This window comes from Asparagus officinalis, chromosome 6 (genome assembly GCF_001876935.1).
Source record: "Asparagus officinalis chromosome 6, Aspof.V1, whole genome shotgun sequence".
In the NCBI taxonomy this organism is placed as follows: Eukaryota; Viridiplantae; Streptophyta; class Magnoliopsida; order Asparagales; family Asparagaceae; genus Asparagus; species Asparagus officinalis.
The window spans coordinates 75,557,894-75,577,604 of record NC_033799.1 but is presented as its reverse complement, the minus strand read 5'-3'; the positions used below and the strand labels follow the sequence as shown (position 1 = coordinate 75,577,604).

Below are 19,711 nucleotides of genomic sequence, written 5' to 3'. Positions count from 1 at the left end.
AATCGCCATTTCTCAAAACCCTAGAAAGACCCTAGCTTGGGACGCGGAGGACCCTAACCCGAACCCTAATTTGAACCCTCTTCCTCTTCTTCGTCCCGCATTAAGGGGCGGTGATCTCAGGAGAGGAAACCCTAACTTTATTTATTTATTTTTAGGAGAAAGATGGTATTTTTAGGGCTTGGGAATTTGGGGGGGGGAGGGTGGGAGGCGAGTGAGGAGTTGAGGGAGTGAGTGAGAGTTTTGCTTTTTCCCCCCTCGCCTTATATTGTTGTCGATGTAATTGTGTGTGGGGGAAATTTTGCGTTTTTCTGCCTGTGTTTTATTTTTATTAAATATTGAGGACGATGGGGGCTCCTTTGCCACTTTAAAATAAAGTTTGGGTATTTTCAGTGGAAGTTTAGCGTAATACTCCTTGGAAATCTTCAAATCACGTGTTTTTATTCAATAATTTGCAAGAGCAGTACAACACACTCTATGACTCTTTTATTTTTCAAGTGCAAGGGGTTAATAACTAAAACTTTTAGACCATGCACTGGTTTTTTTATATATTCAACAAATATATGCGTAGTTCTTGATGGTGATGATATATGTAAATTTAGTATCGTGGTTGGATTTTTTTAAGCATACTTTACAAACTAAAAAATATAATGACAAGCAGGTAATGGACTTGGCGGTAACGTTTTATTATGAGTTGTCTCATTATAGCTATAACCTAACTGTATTAATACACGACTATTTGCGCTTTCAATTAATTCTTTAAGAATTAACAAGTAAGAAATTATGCATTCAATTAAAAAAATGGGCTCCTGCATCTCTTGGTCTTACTGTATTATTTTTTAAATGGTTTTTAAAAAAAGCACAATGAATATTATTTTTGCCATTAGTTGGATAAGAACGAAAAATAATTAATTTAATTCTTCATATCACATGATAACTATTAACCTAATTCACGATTATGCAAGCGGCATGCTAATCTTACAAACGTACTCTAAACATTTTACTGTGAGCTGTACCATTAACTATAATATGATTGTATTGCACAATCATTACGCCTTAAATTAAAAGTGTGTTTGACAAACAACCAAAACCTAGGCCAAGATTGATCCTCGCACAATTTTAAACTAAATTGATTTTATTTTAGTCCAGGTAGAGGTGGTCCAAAATAAAACCAAATTTAAGGACCAATCCTCGCCTTAAAAAAATGGACCAATGTTGCTCTATCTTGCTTAAACGCATCTTTTCTCAAAATGAAATCATACTCAAAACTTGGCCCCACTTTGAGGAGTTACCAAACATGTCCTAAGTCTGTAAAATTTAACAAACAATAAATTATGCATCCAACTGAAAAAAGATTCTTTTATCTCTTCATCTTAATATATTACCTAAAAAATAATAATTAAAAATATGATTATTTTTTATATTTTCATCCTGGTGTTGTTTCTTTTCATAGTTGAATTAGAACAGAAAAATAACAAATCCAATTCATAACATCGTCTGATAACTTTTTTTAACCAAATGACATTTGAATATGGTTGTAGAGTGTACATTGTTCTAGCTTGTAAAACAAACTCCAGTGAGTATAGATGTCATTTCATTGTTCCCACCTTTTAACAAATGAGAGAGTTTCTCATGTGTTATCGAAAATTGCTAGCATTTTACATTGTAGCATTAGATATAAATTTAGTTTTTTTTTAAACCTTAAGAAATAAGGAGCGAAAAGATTCCTACATCTCTCCGTCTTAGGACAAATTTTCAAAACCGACCCTTTGGGGTTTTTAATTGCAAAAAACGACCCATTTCACACTTATTTATAAAAACCGACCCCAGGGGCTGAAAACAGGTCGGTTTTTGAAAAAAATTTTCCCAAACTTCACGGGAGTTGAACTCCCGTGAAGTTTTGTTATGAGAAAAACTTCACGGGAGTTCAACTCCCGTGAAGTTTGGGAAAAAAATTTTCAAAAACCGACGCGTTTGGTGTTCTCCAGTCAAGATTTGCTATAATCAAGGGCCCTGCACGGTTTTGGGATAAACGAACTTTGCATGATATCATGACCACTTGCATAATAATGCACAACATGATTATTGAGGATGAACGTGATGAGCAAGAAGATATTATCGTTTCTACTCCACCATCAATTTCAAATGTTGAAGACATAGGGACGAACGATGCCGAACGGTTCCGACAATTCCTGACCCGACATAAGAAATTCAAAGACAAAGAAGCACACTTCGCACTTCGAAATGCATTAATTGAACATTTGTGGGAGAGACACGGCAATGAAGTGATGTAACTTTTTTTTATTAAAATTTCGATGTAATTCTAAGTTAATGTGTTTTATTTCAGTTTAAGCTCCAATGTATTATCATTTCTAATTACTTGTTTTGCAATTTTATATTTCGATATTAGTCTCATTTTGAAGGTATCGACGAGACATTTCCAATGATATTATTTTTATTAAAAAATATTTAATATATTAATATATATATATACAGATTTTAAGTAACTATAAAAAATAATAACGGGATACAATTGGAATAATAAAATGTTGTTAAAGAGATTGAGGGTTAACTTTGGTATTTTTTTTGGGAATAGTAGTATAGAGTTGGCTACAAATTTGGAGAGAAATCTTCAAATTTGCAGCCTCAATCTCCGATTTTGCAGCTAACTGTAAAATATGCAGTTCGGTTGGAAATATTCGCGGCTCCAAAATGAAGATATCGCGGACGATTGGAGTTGCTCTAATAAGTGATAACCATGAATCTAATGGCATTTAAATGGACAAATTTTCAAAACCGTCCTATTTGAACATTTAATCACAAAAAACGACTTGTTTTGAACTTATTTGTAAAAACCGACCTGAGTTCAACTCCCGTTCAAATTTTTTTTTAAATATGAAACTTCACGGGAGTTCAACTCCCATGAAGTTTAGTAGATTTACTGAACTCCCGTGAAGTTCCGGAATTTTTTTTTCAAAAACCGACCTGGTTTCAGCGTCAGGACTGAAACCAGGTTGGTTTTTGAAAAGAAGTTCAAAACAGGTCTTTTTTTGGGATTAAATGTGGAAATATGTTGGTTTTGAAAATTCGTCCGCATTTAAATACGTACGTGCAACACACGTGAAGAAGTTTGTTGCAAGAATACATTACAAATAAACAATGAAGAATTTGAAATGAAACTAACTGTAACATAAGGAGCATATTGCATGATCCAACCTGTACTTCTGATTTTCTTACATTTTTCTAAATTCAAATATAAGTTGCTTACTCATGGATAGTGATATACTGTTTTGCCTCTTCCATGTTCTGCACCCTCTGCCGCAGAGAAAGTACTTTCTCTCTCCTCCTCCTCTGATTGCATTGAATGAATTAATAAATAAAAATAAAAATGATGCAAGTAATGTGTACATGGAGTCATGCAAGGGCCCATAAAAATAAATTATGATGATGCATGTAGCAAGAGCAGAGGCAAAGTCTTCTTCATATTTTGTCATCTTTCCTTCAATTTTTTACTGATGACGAAGCAGCAGTCATTTTTGGGAATTTTATTTGTTATAGAGACGAGTGAAAAGAGAGGTGGTTGGCTTTACCTACACAGTGTTATTGCTATTTTCACTCAAATTTTGACTGGCTCCTGAGAATCTTTTAATGGCTATCAAGAGCTCAATGCGATTGCGGTGCCAGGATACTCTACTGCTTGATGATAGTGTTTTGGGTTTATTTGGATGTTTGGTGGCGCAGACGTTTTAACTTTTCCTCTATTTAACATTTTTTATAGAAAAAGGATTGAAAAACTCTAATGAGCTTTTGAGGGTTTTGCAGAAAACTCTCTCAAATTTATAAATCTGGTAGAGAATCCTCTTGTGAAGTCCTGAGTGCTAACACAACGCGAGAGTAACAAACTGAAGAAATGACGAGAGAGTGCAGGAAAACAGCTGAAGAAACAGCCAGGCAGACTGGCGGTCGACCGCGAACGTGCACGACGAGAGAGTGCAGGAAAACAGCTGAAGAAACAGCCAGGCAGACTGGCGGTCGACCGCGAACGTGCACGAAGGCCAGTAGGATTCGGAGCTGAAGGCAGTCGACCGCAAGGACCCTGTAGCGAATTTACTCTCGGGAAATCAGTACGGTCGACCGCCCGGTCGACCGCGCCATGACTGTAATCAATTTCACTCTCGGGTTTGTGGTTCGGTCGACCGCCGAGGTCGACCGCGAGACCTGCGAGGTCACCGCCGCGGTCGACCGCAGATGCAGTTTGGGTTGGGCTTTGGTTTTTGACCCGGTTCGTTTCTGAGTTGATATATAACCCTAAACCTGATTAATTAAGGTTAAGCAAGGACGATTTTGAGCAGACTTTGAGAGAGGATTGTTGCATCCAATTGTGGGAGATTTGTGAGAGATCTAGAGCTTTATTTTAGTGTTTGATCGGTGAGATTTGTAACTCTATTTGTATTCTCTTGATTTCTAATAGTAAGAACTCCCCCTTCCTTGCCCCGTGGACGTAGGCAACTTGCTGAACCACGTAAATTATTTGTTCTTATTGTGGTTGTGATTTGCTTATTAGTTGTGGTTTATCTCGAGTTATTATTGTGTCACTCTGAGAAGCTTCCGCCGCGCACAACAATTGGTATCAGAGCTTCAGGCTCGTTCGAAGGATTCGGTAAAGATTCATATCTGAAGAGTTAGATCGACAACATGGGAGAAGCAAGCACATCAGGTTCGTCTCTTATGAAGACGATACATAGTTTGAGCATCAATAACATGAAGATTGATGTTCCAAAGTTCGACGAACATGAAGATTAATGTTCTGAAGTTTGACGGAAAGATCAATTTCGGTTTGTTGAGGCGCCAGGTGATGGATGCGTTGGACGCTCAAAACTTGGAGGAGACTCTTGAGTTGCAAGAGAAACCTGCTGATATGGAAGAAAATGTTTGGAAGAAGATGAATAGTAGGGCGTGTGGAGTTATTCGGTCATGCTTGACGCTGGATCTTATTTATGATGTGATGAATGAGACGTCGGCGAAGAAGATATGGGAAACACTCAATGAAAAGTATCTTACTAAGAGCATTGAGAATAGGCTTCACTTGAAGAAGAGGTTTTACCAGTTCAAGATGAATAGGGGAGTTTCTATCAGGGAGCATGTTAACAACTTCACGAAGCTACTTTCAGACATGGCCAATATGGATATCATGGTTGAGGATGAATACAATATGATGTTACTTTTGTGTTCGTTGCCCGAGGATGATTATGGTACTTTTGTCCTAACTATGATTAATGGAAGAACTACTGTTAGTTACAAGGAGGTGACCTCAGCGTTAGTAAATTATGAGTTGAGGAAGAGTGTCGATGAACCCTCCGAGAAGGCATCGGGAGATGCATTAGTAGTTCATGGCCGTGGTTCAAACCGAAGCAGGAGATCGCAGTCTAGAGGTGCACATCGTGGGATTCGTAGGAATCAGTATACCTTTTGTAAAGAGGATGGACATTGGAAAGCTGAATGCCCAAAGATAGATAGAGCCGGGAAGAATAAGAAGAAAGTTGTACAAGCTTCAGAGGTGAATGTTGTCAAGTCTAGTGGCAACGATTTGGATTCTTCAGGCTATTCGTTATTCGCACTACCGTCAGTTTGTGATGCCGACTCTACGGAGTGGATGTTGGATTCGGATGCTTCTTACCACGTTTGTCCTAGGAGGGATTGGTTCTCCAGCTTTAAGAAGTTAGAAAGAGAGGATGTTGTGCTCATGGGTAATGGATATGCATGCTCTATTGGTGGTATTAGTACTGTTCGGATTAGGATGAGTGATGAGATGATGCGAGAGTTGGATGACGTGAGGTTCGTTCTGCAGTTGAAGAATAACATCATTTCACTTGGAGCTTTAGAGGCAGTAGGCTATAGGGTGACCTTGATGGATGCACGCTTGAACATCACATTGGGGTCCATGATTGTGATGAAGGACGTCAGAAGGAGAAATTTGTATTATTTGCTGGGAAGCACGACAATTGATAGGGAGTTGACGACTTCATCAGATTCGGCTAGACTGTGGCATTGTTTGATGCTGGGTTATTTGGTTGGTAATATCGTGCATAGGTTGTTTAGGAGTGCTTTGACCTGCAGTATGAAGTCATGTGAACCCAATGGTATGAGCGAAAAGACCGAGGTGGAGTTTGGCACTTCTATCCATCATTCGAGGGGTCTTCTGAGAGGTGTTTATTCAGGCATTCGAGGGCCTTCCAAGGGAGCATCATTAGGAGGTAATAGGAATGTAGTTTCCGCAGCTGGGGATTGCTCTAGGCATTGGTGGGTTGCAACCAAGTCCCATTGGTGTGAAGTCCTAGAAGCCCGCAACAGATGGAGGAAGTGTGTTGGTAGAAAGGTAACCCGACGTTCTGATTATGGTAGAGGTTCTTTCTTATGTTTGTGCCGAGCTCATGATAATAGGAGACACTTTATTGATGTGGAAACTTTGAGGCGACGAGGCGAGATGGCAGATTTGGGGAGTTGTTCCTTGCTGGAGGAGGATCGGCGTTTGATGTTGAGCATTGGCATTGGTGTGCAGGCTACGACATGTTTGGACCATCTTATGTATAGGTTGCCGACTGCTGCATGTAGAGATATAAGATCTGGTGGAGCTGTTTCAGATTTTGGGTTGCGTCGGATGTTTGGCTACCCAGCACTTGGTCACATCGTGAATGTGAGATTTGATCCGATTGCGTGTTTGGGATTCGGAGGCTCATTTGATTATCGTTTGGGAGCTTCTGCTTTGTTCTGAGCAGGTATGTCACTTTTGACTCTCGGCAGGTGGAGAGTATTGATCAGATCGTTAGGACATCGTAGCAGGCGGAGGGTGATACTACTCCACGTTGGGTGGAGTCTCCTCCACATACTCCAGATCATACTGCATCATTTGGGATTCCAACTGTTGTGACATAGATTGGGAACCATGTTGATTCGAATGCAGATGATAGGTTGATCGATTCGAGTGTAGCTAATAGATGGAGTCTGGATATGGCCATTGGTTCATCTCAGGTGGAGATGTTTGGATTGATTCAGTTTGGGACCATTGGAGGTGTTATCATCCGTAGACTTGTTCATGATGTTGGAGAAGGGTTGCGAACTCTTCTAGTGGATTGAGACCTTTGGAGGCCATTTTGGTGAACTACATTCGGCTTGATTCCTTAGGTAAGAGGATACGTAGACAGTCTTTTAGATGCAACCGGTTTGATTTGTTGATTCAAATGGGGGAGATCGCGTTTAAGCTCTAGTTTATTCCCGGACTTGTTGAGGAACTATTGGATGATTTGGTGTCGGCTCAGTTTTGATAGAAACATTCGTCGAGGTGGAGAATTGAAGAAATAGTGAGAGAGTGTAGGAAAATAGCTGAAGAAATAGTTAGGCAAACTGGCGGTCGACCGCCGCGGTTGATCGCAAATGTGCACGAAGGCCAGTAGGATTCGGAGCTGAAGGCGGTCGACCGCAAGGACCCTATAGCGAATTTACTCTTGGGAAATTAGTACGGTCGACCGCCGCGGTCGACCGCGCCATGACTGTAATCAATTTTACTCTCAGGTTTGTGGTTCGGTCGACCGCCGAGGTCGACAACGAGATCTACGCGGTCGATCGCCGCGGTCAACCGCAGATGCAGTTTGGGCTGGGCTTTGGTTTTTAACCCGGTTTGTTTCTGAGTTGATATATAACCCTAAACCTGATTAATTAGGGTTAAACAAGGACAATTTTGAGCAGTCTTTGAGAGAGAATTGTTACATCTAATTATGGGAGATTTGTGAGAGATCTAGAGCTTTGTTTTAGGGTTTGATCGGTGAGATTTATAACTCTATTTGTATTCTCTTGATTTCTAATAGTAAGAACTCCCCCCTCCTTGCCCCGTGGACGTAGGCAACTTGTCGAACCACGTAAATTATTTGTTCTTGCTGTGGTTATGATTTGCTTATTAGTTATGGTTTTGTTAGACCCTAGAGGGGGGGGTGATTAGGGTCTTATGCTAATCTAATCCGATTATATGCCAATAAAAACTAATTAACAAATTATCCTAGCAAGTATGAAATACAACAAGTTATATGAGCTAGGATAAGCAATATGAACAACAAGATATATCCTAACAAAGAGATATAGGCAATGTATGTGCAAGGATATAAAACTAACACAAGGTGATATATCCTACCAAAGAGATATACAATATGATATATGCAAGGATATGTAAACTAACACAAGGGTAAACAAAATGAACTAGATAGTGGATAAAATAAATGAGCAATGCATAATTAGCGATATAAGATAAATGCAAAAGCAAATGCCCCAATGACAAACTCAAACACACTCAAATGATCACGGAGTTTGGACCTTCTATCCTACGTCTCCGCTCCCCACTCCCGGGGAAAAATCCACTATCACAACCGGGTTTTCTATGCTCATCCGAATAACGTTTACACCTCACGATTTCAGTCACGGAGTTCGGTCCCCACGACCTACGTCTCCGCTCCTCACCTCGAGGAGATCTCCACTCTCACTCAGTTTTCTAGCTAACCGAAAACTTTACAATCTCACAATATAACAAATGATTTGTTCTCTATAATAGATGAGAACTCAATATAGCATAACTCAATGTTACAATCTCTCACAACCCCAAATATATTATGAATGCAAATACAATAAGCTCAAGTGGGTGTGTGTAACAATGAGATTCAATAAATCAAAACTAAACTCAATTAAAATCTAGCATATAGAAATTATAAATAAAATAATAAATAGCTAGAAATGAGTTTAGAGATTCTTCTCCGAATAATAAGATGGAGAGATGGAGATTGAAGCCTAAACAAGAAGATGATCTCCTCCACTTGTGAAAACCAAAACAGCTTTAAACCAAACCCTTAAACAAGCTTAAACTCTTTTTTCAAAACTCTTTAAAACATTTCTTGTGTGTCTGTAAAAACTGAGGTAATGGGGTATTTATATGAAACCCCAAAGGTAAGAGAAAGCCAAGAAAAAGACCAAAAAAAAAAAAAAACACTCTGCAACTGCTCTAAAAATAGCCGTTGAAACTACGGCGGTCGACCGAGGAAAATCGTGGTCGACCGCGAACAAGGTCAGAAACTGAGGAGTTTTCCAGAGAGTTTGTCGGTCGACCGCACTGTAGCGCGGTCGACCGCTGGTACTGTAGCACTATATATCTAGCTCTGTAAAATAAATTAAAAATAGTAAATCAACTCTAAAAATTATGAAATTTTGAGGGAATGTTTTAGACATGTATAAGAATATGTTAGAGAAAGAATTTCTGAAAAAGCATTTCCCAGTTGAGAGAAATAAATATTTGAACACAGAAATACAGTTTCTGAAAATCTGCTGACATACACGATTTTGTAAAATCAATTGGGCACAGTAAATCAACTCCAAAAATAGTAAAATTTTGAAAAAAGTTTCTAAACATGTAGATAAATATGTCAAAGAAATAATTTCTTAAATATCACTTCTCATTTATAAAAAATCATCTGTTTTGTAAAATATGCACGAACATGTGCACGAACAAAAACATGATTTTGTAAATTCCATTAAACATAACAAATCAATTCCAAACTTGATGAAACTTTGCAAAATGTTTATAAACATGAAAACAAACATGTTACAAAAATAAATTTTCAATTTTCATTTCTCAATTGTGAAAACTCATTATTTTGTAAAAACATGCATGAATATGAATTTGTTAAGAACATGTTTTTGACAAAAAGAGTTTAAACGCATATTGAAACTTTATGAAATGTCTTCATAAACATTATAATACATGAATATAAAGTAAACATGGTCAATAAAATAATATCACAAAGTTTTCTCAAAATAGCTCATTTTGTGAGAAAATCCAATATTGTGTGTGTATATGATATTGAGCTTAGAGTATTAAACACACATAATATAAACCTATACTAAATATACCCAAGCTTGATGAAGGTATTCAATGAGCATGACTTGGTAAACTTTGCGGAAGAAGCTTGTAATTGGATCTTTAACTTGAATTGACGTTGCTTCACTCCACAATTCCGCCAACCTCCATTTGATATGATCGTTAAGGCTCGATTCCATCCATCCTCCAACTCGTTGTTTGCCTAGAATAAATACGAAAACACAAACACTAGATAAACAACATTAGTCGTAAATTATTTGTTAAACATCATCAAAATAAGAAGGCCAACAGGTTTATCTCGAGTTATTGTTGTGTCACTCTGAGAAGCTTCCGCCGCACACAACACAAACGTCAGAATCCACCAGGGGTGCTCTTTGAATCCGCAAAAAAAAAAACGATTTTCACATCCACGAAGGGAAATAAGATGAGAGAAGTTTATTGATAGAAGTGTATCTACTCGTAGGGTTTACAAGTCTTTCTTCTAATAGGAAAATAAAGACTATTTCTAATAGGAATAGGATTCTTAAAATAAAGAAATGATTCAAAACTACCTAAAAGGCTCTGTATAATAGAAGAAGCAGATCAGTGCAAAATAAATCAAGATCGAATTTGTTTGCTAATCTATATAGACTTCACCTTTATTACTAAAAATAAATAAAAACTTGAATATTTTTGGATTTCTATCAAAATTGGGTATTACTGATGAGATTTTGGAAATCCGAGAATCTAGTTAGCTCTGTCTCGTCAAGATATGCCATCTACACATACAATTTTTCAGAATTCGCCTTCCAAATTGGAAGATATGAGTGTCTATTTGCGAACAAGTCAATAATACATAAATATGCATATTTAGCTCACGTTAGCCCCACTCCTTCATAAATTTGTCAGTTATGCACACTACATCAATACTAAATTCCCTTAATGCGTTAACCCATGAGAAAATCTTGTAAACTGCGTAAACGTTCAGGGCAAGAATTTTAAAAACATGATCCAAGTGTTATGTCTTGTTCTCTTACATGAATATTTTTCATTCAAATTATCATCACAAAATTTGAAAAGTTATAACTCAAAGTTAATTGCTGCATTGTTAACATGTTCACGAGATTTTGTTTGTTCAAATGTTTTTATTATAGTTTTGAAAGGGCAATATTACAATATTGGTATTTTTTGTAGACCCACTTAATTGATTTGGTAATTTTGTAGCTCTTGCGACTTTTTGGTTTGTTTTTTTAGCCTGATGGTCAAATAGGTCCAAAAGTTGGCCGTCGGCTAAAAAAATTAGCTTTGGTCCTTTAAATCTTAAGTAGTTTGATATTAGCCCCTCAAATCACTAAAATTAGCCCCCAATCCCCCCCCCCCCCAACCCAGCCAACAACCTCCAACACTCCACCGCCTTTCCTTCCCCCTCATGTTTCTTAGTGGGGGGAGGGATCGTGGATGAGGGACTTGAGCTCCACCATAGCGAGGCAGGAGGAGAGGGAGGAGGAGGGGATTTGGGTTAGCGATTTTGAGGGCGTCGAAGAACGGGAAAGGGAAGGGGAAGACGAGGGAGCGCCGGAGGGTGAGGTAGGGACATGTTAGAGGGCAAGTTTCAATGGTTTGAGGGGCAAATATCAAACCGATGAAAATTTAAAGGACCAAAACCTAACTTTTCTCCACCAACGACCAACTTTTGGGTCTATATGACCATCGGGCTAAGAAAAAAAATACAAAAAAGTCACCGGAGTTATAAAAAATTACCAAATTGATTAAGTGGGTAAAAAATACCAATTTGGTAATTTTGCCATTTTGAAAGTGCAATAGAGATTTTCTTTGGTTTACATAATTCAAGGAGCTTTTGTGCAAACCCCCAAAGTTTCAGAGTGTTTTGCAAACTTTAACTTTTGTAAGAATAAGCTTGCAATTATAGTTATAGTAGCTATTTTCTATTATATGTATTTATATATGTGAATTGTTAAATATAAAGAAGCACTTATTTTTCCTTATTAATGTTTTTCTTTTGCAATACCTTACATATATGTATCCTAAAATATATCCTTAAATTGAAGGGTGCTATCTTCTTCAACCACAAACTGGGAGAGAGAAAAAAGTTTCTTTTTCTTAACAAAACAATTCATTTTTATAAGAGCAAACTGCAACCGGGTTGGTTTTTGAAAAGAAGTTCAAAACAGGTCTTTTTTTGGGATTAAATGTGGAAATATGTTGGTTTTGAAAATTCGTCCGCATTTAAATACTTACGTGCAACACACGTGAAGAAGTTTGTTGCAAGAATACATTACAAATAAACAATGAAGAATTTGAAATGAAACTAACTGTAACATAAGGAGCATATTGCATGATCCAACCTGTACTTCTGATTTTCTTACATTTTTCTAAATTCAAATATGAGTTGCTTTACTCATGGATAGTGATATACTGTTTTGCCTCTTCCATGTTCTGCACCCTCTGCCGCGGAGAAAGTACTTTCTCTCTCCTCCTCCTCTGATTGCATTGAATGAATTAATAAATAAAAATAAAAATGATGCAAGCAATGTGTACATGGAGTCATGCAAGGGCCCATAAAAATAAATTATGATGATGCATGTAGCAAGAGCAGAGGCAAAGTTGCCTCATATTTTGTCATCTTTCCTTCAATTTTTTACTGATGACGAAGCAGCAGTCATTTTTGGGAATTTTATTTGTTATAGAGACGAGTGAAAAGAGAGGTGGTTGGCTTTACCTACACAGTGTTATTGCTATTTTCACTCAAATTTTGACTGGCTCCTGAGAATCTTTTAATGGCTATCAAGAGCTCAATGCGATTGCGGTGCCAGGATACTCTACTGCTTGATGATAGTGTTTTGGGTTTATTTGGATGTTTGGTGGCGCAGACGTTTTAACTTTTCCTCTATTTAACATTTTTTATAGAAAAAGGATTGAAAAACTCTAATGAGCTTTTGAGGGTTTTGCAGAAAACTCTCTCAAATTTATAAATCTGGTAGAGAATCCTCTTGTGAAGTCCTGAGTGCTAACACAACGCGAGAGTAACATTTTTTATAGAAAAAGGATTGAAAAACTCTAATGAGCTTTTGAGGGTCTTATTAATGTTTTTCTTTTGCAATACCTTACATATATGTATCCTTAAAATAAAGGGTGCTATCTTCTTCAACCACAAATTGGGAGGAAGAAAAAAGTTTCTTTTTCTTAACAAAACAATTCATTTTTTATAAGAGCAAACTGGTATCAACTTTGCTGCAAGTAACGTCATATAAAAAATTGCAAGTGTGATTACGTTTTGAATTATCCTAAATTATAATTGTAGTTAATTGCAAATTGTAGCAACACCAACACGCGCAAAATAATTGCAATTAATTATTTAATTAAAATTATAGCTGTACTTAAGACTAAAAGGGGCCTCTTATTATTACGTGTGGGTATTTTTTTGGTGATTGTTTATGAATTAAGGTGGCGTGCTTTAATGCTTGGATTGAGTCAAAAGGACCACATGTTTCCCTTTGGGGAGTTGGTATAGCTCTCCCCATGTGGAGAGGTTGTAAGCCCAAAGATTTTGATTATGAGGGCTGGTATAGCAAATTACTACACATGGAAGTTGTTTTACTTTTTCAAGCTAAAAAAAAAAATTATTGAAGCTTTATGCCATTAATTTTCCTTTTTTTTTGGTTGTTGCAAATAGAGTAGATATAATTGATGTTTGGTAGGGGTGGGAACGAATCAAATAATCAAAAAATAGTTAGTTATTTTTTTCGGCTAAATATCCAATCGTGTTCGACTCAACGGTTCATTTAATAATAAATGAATATTTTTTCTATTCGATTCATAATCGAATAGAATTTAATGAAACATATGTTCGATTCGTTAGGCTATTAGCTATTCGTTTATGTTTTCTATTTCGGTTCTATTAATTTAACTTATTGTTAATGTTACTAATCCCTTTATTACAAATCCAAAATCCTATAGAAATAAAAAAGTAAATTAATAAAGTAGTTAATATGGAAAAACAAAGTAGTGAATATTAATAAAAGGACCACATGTTTCCCTTTGGGGAGTTGGTCTAGCTCTCCCCATGTGGAGAGACTGTAAGCCTAAAGATTTTGATTATGAGGGCTGATGGAGCAGATTACTACACATCGAAGTTGTTTTACTTTTTCAAGCTAAAAATAAATAAATAAATTATTGAAGCATTATGCCATTAGTTTTCCTTTTTTTTGTTGTTGCAAAAAGAGTAGATACAAGTGATGTTTGGTAGGGGTGGAAATGAATCAAATAATTAAAAAATAGTTAGTTATTTGTTCAGCTAAATATGCAGTCATATTAAACTCGACAACTCATTTAAAAATAAATGAATATTTTTTCTATCTGATTCATAATCGAATAGAATTTAATGAAATATATATTCGATTCGCTAGACTATTAACTAATCTCTTTATTACAAATCCAAAATCCTATAGAAATAAATAAGTAAATAAAGTAGTTAATCATACCCCCATTAAAAGCACGAGTTTGGAAAAATCTTTCGGTAGACAAAAATACCCTTAAAATTCAAATACTAATCTATTAAGTAAGAGTAAGTTAATAAATTGATGAATTCTTATTGGATATACATAGTATGAAAATAAGAATATAGTTTAATTGAAATGTAAACATAAATAAAATTATTAAATGTCTACTTTACAAATGTATACAAGATGAAGGGCGTATATGCAAAAACCAAACAAATCAACGAGACAAATAATGTCTACCCCAAAGGTCGAACCTAGGAACAAAGTAGACCTACAAATGTACATAATATGAATGAAATATTTGTAAAATCCACCAAAAAAATTAAAGAGACAAGAGTCGTTCTCAACATTATAAAAAAATAAAATAAATGGCTGTTGTAGGCATAAAAAATTACCTATAGATTACAAAGAAGCTCAAATCTGACAAAAACGCTGATATCTCTCAAAACGAAGAGAATTTGGTGAAATGAATGGTGGCAAACCAAACTTCGGTTGGTTTGGTTAGCCCAAGTCTCGTCGAGATAGGCGATTTTTATATATAATTCGTCCAATTCTGACTTATGGTTTGAAAGTTATGACCTGTTCTTCGCAGCATGTTCTGAAGTCCGCCTGAACTGGTCGAACCTCACCTGAACTATTGGACCAAGCCTATAGGTCTTCGGAATACAGCTCGAGACGAAGAGAAGATGAACGTCATTATCTAAGTCAAAAGAGATCACCTGAGGCCAAAAAAGAAGCAAAGGAATGCGTACGAAACTTCGAAACTTGCGCAAAACGACGGAACAAGACCAAACCGGGAAATCAAAAAATCCCAGACACCTCGAAGTGACTCAGAAATTCTGAGTCACCTCAATGTGACTCGGAACAGTGCCAAGTCACATCGAGGTGACTCGCATAATGAAGTTACCAATGACGTGTTTTCGGATGATTTTCTCGGGATTCGTTTGATCTACTGCCTCCCTAACTACCTTGGGATCATCCCTAAACATGGTTAAGTCATTATTAACTAAAGATAAGATCAAATCATGATATCTTATCCTAAAACACTGCATTCGAAGCTTATAAATACACCCCTAGGGCCCCTATGCACGGGAGATCTGGAATTTAGAGCTTGGAGGCGAGGTGCTGACCCTGTGAGAGCAGACCTACGAATATCAGAGAGAGGATAGCGAGATTTTGGCAAACTTCAACATAAAAAGGAAGATTTCGAGACATCTGAAGCCTCTTTTCATCCTTCCCTCGAGATCAGACCTTGTTTTGATCTTGAGAAGAGTAATAATCTTACTTGGTTGAGATTATTTACTTCAATTCTAAGTTTTCTCGATTGAAACAAAGAACATTAAGCCTTCGTGTGCATCAACCATATCTGATATTTGGCGGTCCACGGATCAAAGAGTCCCCAACAAGCATCAAAGCCATTAAATTCCTCAACATGCAAGTATGTGGCCTGATAACTAGCTCAAGACATAAAACCAACCTTCCTTTTGTCATAAATAAATCAATAAACTGTTAGTTCCAAGTTGAAGATATTAGGAAATGGAGGTGATGGATGCTAAGTCGGGGGCACAACTGCAATTAGGGTAAACTATGGATAATTGAGTGAAAATTGTACAACATAAAAAACCGATTTTTACTAAGCAAGGTATATTAATTGGATACACCTATAGCAATTAATTGCAAGGTATATTAATTGGAATATATGCAGTGAATTAATTGCAAGTTGTATAAGATCTGTATACAACTATATATAGGTACTTTAGTGCAATTAAACAAAACAAGGGTATAGTAATTGCAAAGTAGGGGAAACTATAGGTACTTAAGTGAAAATTAAACCAAACAGGGATTTGTTCCTTACCGTCGAACTTGGGGAAAACGCGACGGTGGGGTGGCGCTAGGACGGTGCGGCGGTGGTTCTGGGACGAGGCCGACGGTGGGGCGGAGCTAGAGGTTGCGCTGAGGTGCGAGGTTTTCTTGGTCGGCAGCGGATCTAGGGATGCGCTGAGGCAGCGACGAGCGATGATATGAGTCGGCGGGAGACTGTGGGGCGGCGGGCGAGGAGTTGAATAGATGAACAGGAGGCAGCACGGAGGCGTTGAATAGATGAACAACGGCGGAGGAGGAGAGTTGAAACAAGGCAGCGGAGGCGTGAAATCAATGAACAGGAGGCGCTAGAGTTTGTTATTAGGGTTTAGTTTATAATTAGTTGCGGTTAATTGGAGGTTTGGGTTTTGGGTTTTTTATATTATTTTCAATAATAATCCAGTTAAGATTAGGAGTTATGATTAGTAAAGGTAATTGACTCCTTCGTCTTTTAGGAGACCCAATAACGACGGTATTAGAACCAAATCAACGAAGGGATTAGAAAACCGTTATCCCATCTCACATCATTACTCTAATAATTGTGATAACTAGATGAAGGGCTTTAAAACCATCGTTATTTTACACACATTAATGACGGTCAACTGTTCCCTTCACTAATTTTGGTCGTTAAATATCAGATTTCTTGTAGTGTCTCTCCTTTTTTCATTGTACTTAAATTGTATATCATTCATTGCGATGAGAACTCACCTGGGTCCTCTGCTTGCCTTCAATGTCCAATAAAAAAACAATGTATCAAGCCTTATAGTTAGTTAATAATGAGATCCTATCATTATAAATAAATTAAGTAAAGATTAATCATTCCTAAGAATGTATTGCATTCTCTTAGCTTTCACAGCAAAATTGTTAGTTGTTTATTCCTGACCCAAGAGATTTTTAAAATTAATCTTGAGGGTTGCTTGCATTAAAAAAGTTTTGTTAGAGGGTCCATACAGTCTGTTTTATAGTTTAAGATTGTCAACACATTTTGTCTCTGATGCATATCAATTATGAGTATAATATAATTTAATTGATCTAAGTATATCCTAATATATTTCTGGACTCTTGTTCTGTCTTTTGCTCTTTATTATATACCAATCTGATATCACAAATTGATATAGACGATGAAGACACTATTGTAGAAATTGCCCAAGAAAAAGATAAAGGTGGAGAATGATGATCTCGGCTCAATTAAATATAAAAAAAGGAACAAAGGATAATATTTTTTGAATATTTTATAGTAAAACTTAGTTCTTTTGAGTAAAATTAGAAATCTTCAGAAGGGATTTTGATGCAAAATTTTTAATATGCTTATGTGAATGATTTCGTCATATAAAATTATACTAGAGTCCCTAGTAATATTTAGCATTTGTTTTTTTATTTTAAGTCTATCAATAATTAAGATGTCTCGTAGTCTTGTGAAAAGTATGTACTTTGTGCTGAGCTTATACAAATCATCTTAGTATTAAGTGTTTGCGTCGAAAGTTGTTTTCATTGCTGAATCTGTTACACGTTTATCGATTACAGATTCAAAGTAAAATTAGTCTTTTTATAAGACTTTATTTACACAATAAAAATAAAAAAAACACAACTCTCTAAAAAACACGTAGATGACGTTTATCACCCGCTGCTTGCGTAGGATCTTTACCTGTGTCGGAGGTGCGTTAGCCCGTGGACGATCGAATCACAGATCCAGATTGATCCTAATAAGGCTTAAGGTCGATGTTTCGTTTTAGAAATAAGGACAGAAGTGGATATCTCTACAAGGTAAGTTAAAACACTCTTCTCAAGATCAAATCAAAGGTTAGATCTCGAGGAAACACCGAAAGCTCTTGAAAGTGCTTGAAATTGATGAAGACTCTTGCTCAAAATTCACTAAATTGCTCAAGTCTCTACTCTTTCTACCTTGGTCCTCGTGAACATAGGTGATAGGGAATCATTTATAGTCCCTAGACGCAATTACTGAAGGTAGAAAGTCAAAACAAAGCCCAAGTGACATCCTCTATTACCGAGACACGTTCTATGTCTCGGAAGAAGGAGTTCAGCCAGTCCGTTTTGTAACCGACTTCCCACATTTAAGTGCCATTATTTCTGTAGTTATGAGCGTGCTTTTCATTTGTAACGGTCCTCCCACGTTCACACACGATCCCCAGCAGTTATGAAGTCACGTGGGCCGCACAAAACCCAAGAAAACCGTCAACGGAAGTGTGAAACTCCCTCATAGCTTCTGAGACAGTATCCGTGTCTCGGAAACTATGGGTTGTCTCATAGTTTTCGAGACACATTCCATGTCTCGAAAACTATGAGCAATATTGTAGTTTCCTAGACACTTTCTTAACCTCAGAAATTGCACGCTTCCCCATCGTTTTGCATTTTTGTGCATTCCTTGTATTGGATGATCCTCTTTGACTCAGATGATGACGTTTATTATCTTCTCTTCATCTCGACCTGTGTGCAGTAATCTATAGGCAATTTTTAACGCCTACATTAAGTATTTGGTTATATTTTATTAACACATCAACAATACATTATTGTATTTTTTTCAAACTTAACTCTACATTTAATGACTAAGATAAACAAATTGGAGATCGACGATTTGATCTGATAAACAAATATATTACATGAAGTTTGATATGTACAAATTTTAAAAAATAATATATTGTATGCAAGTATATAAAAGTATATTGATCCTAGTTTTACATGTAAATCTATTTCATAAAATTTTAAAAAATATTTAAATAAAATTTATGGTAAATGTAATAATCCATGTTTAAAGATTAACTCAAGATGAATCTGACTTATTTTATAGCAAGAAAATAAACAAAAAAATAAATAATTTTGATATTTAACTACGTGCATCGCACGTGTATAAGAACTAGTATAGTAAAATAAAGTAGTAAATATGGCAGACACAATTGAAATTTCTTGCATAAACTATAAATAGGTCTTGTCTTATGCTGGCCCAATTAATCCCTCAAATATGAGCCTAGGGTTTTCATCTCTCACATCTCTGATGGAATTAAATCTTCACAAATATTTGCGAATAATTCTTGTATTTATATAGAAATAAATGACTAGAATTTGAATCTGATCTAATATTCGTCTCGAACTCGAACATAAATTCGAAGGTTTCAACTTGAGCCGAGTTCAAAGTCGAACATAGTGCCCTTCGATTGGATTCGATTCATTTCCACCTCCTAATGTTTGGTACAATAATGGATACTCTTGGAGAAATATAATGTGCGGGTTTGTGAGAAACTAGAAATGCAATGGGAACTGTTATAATTTTTATGCTAAACTACACAAAACCCCTTTTGTTTGGCCATTTCTCTGATAAACCCTTAACTTCCAAAATGGTAAAAAACCAAACTTAAGTTTTGGGGTTCTCAAAAAAACCTTCGACTTTAAAGGTGTAGAAATCTAAGGAGAAATTTGGAGAGAACTG

At 36.5% G+C, this 19,711-nt stretch overlaps 1 protein-coding gene across 1 annotated transcript in view; it reads right to left on the bottom strand.

Moving 5' to 3' along the window:
- The window catches only part of LOC109846343 (homeobox-leucine zipper protein HOX32-like), a 25,068-nt gene extending 6,439 nt beyond the window's left edge, over positions 1 to 18,629 (bottom strand). The window contains exon 1 of the mRNA XM_020415567.1: positions 18,606 to 18,629. Within this exon, the coding sequence (XP_020271156.1) occupies positions 18,606 to 18,629 (24 nt within the window). The remainder of the gene's footprint in view (positions 1 to 18,605) is intronic.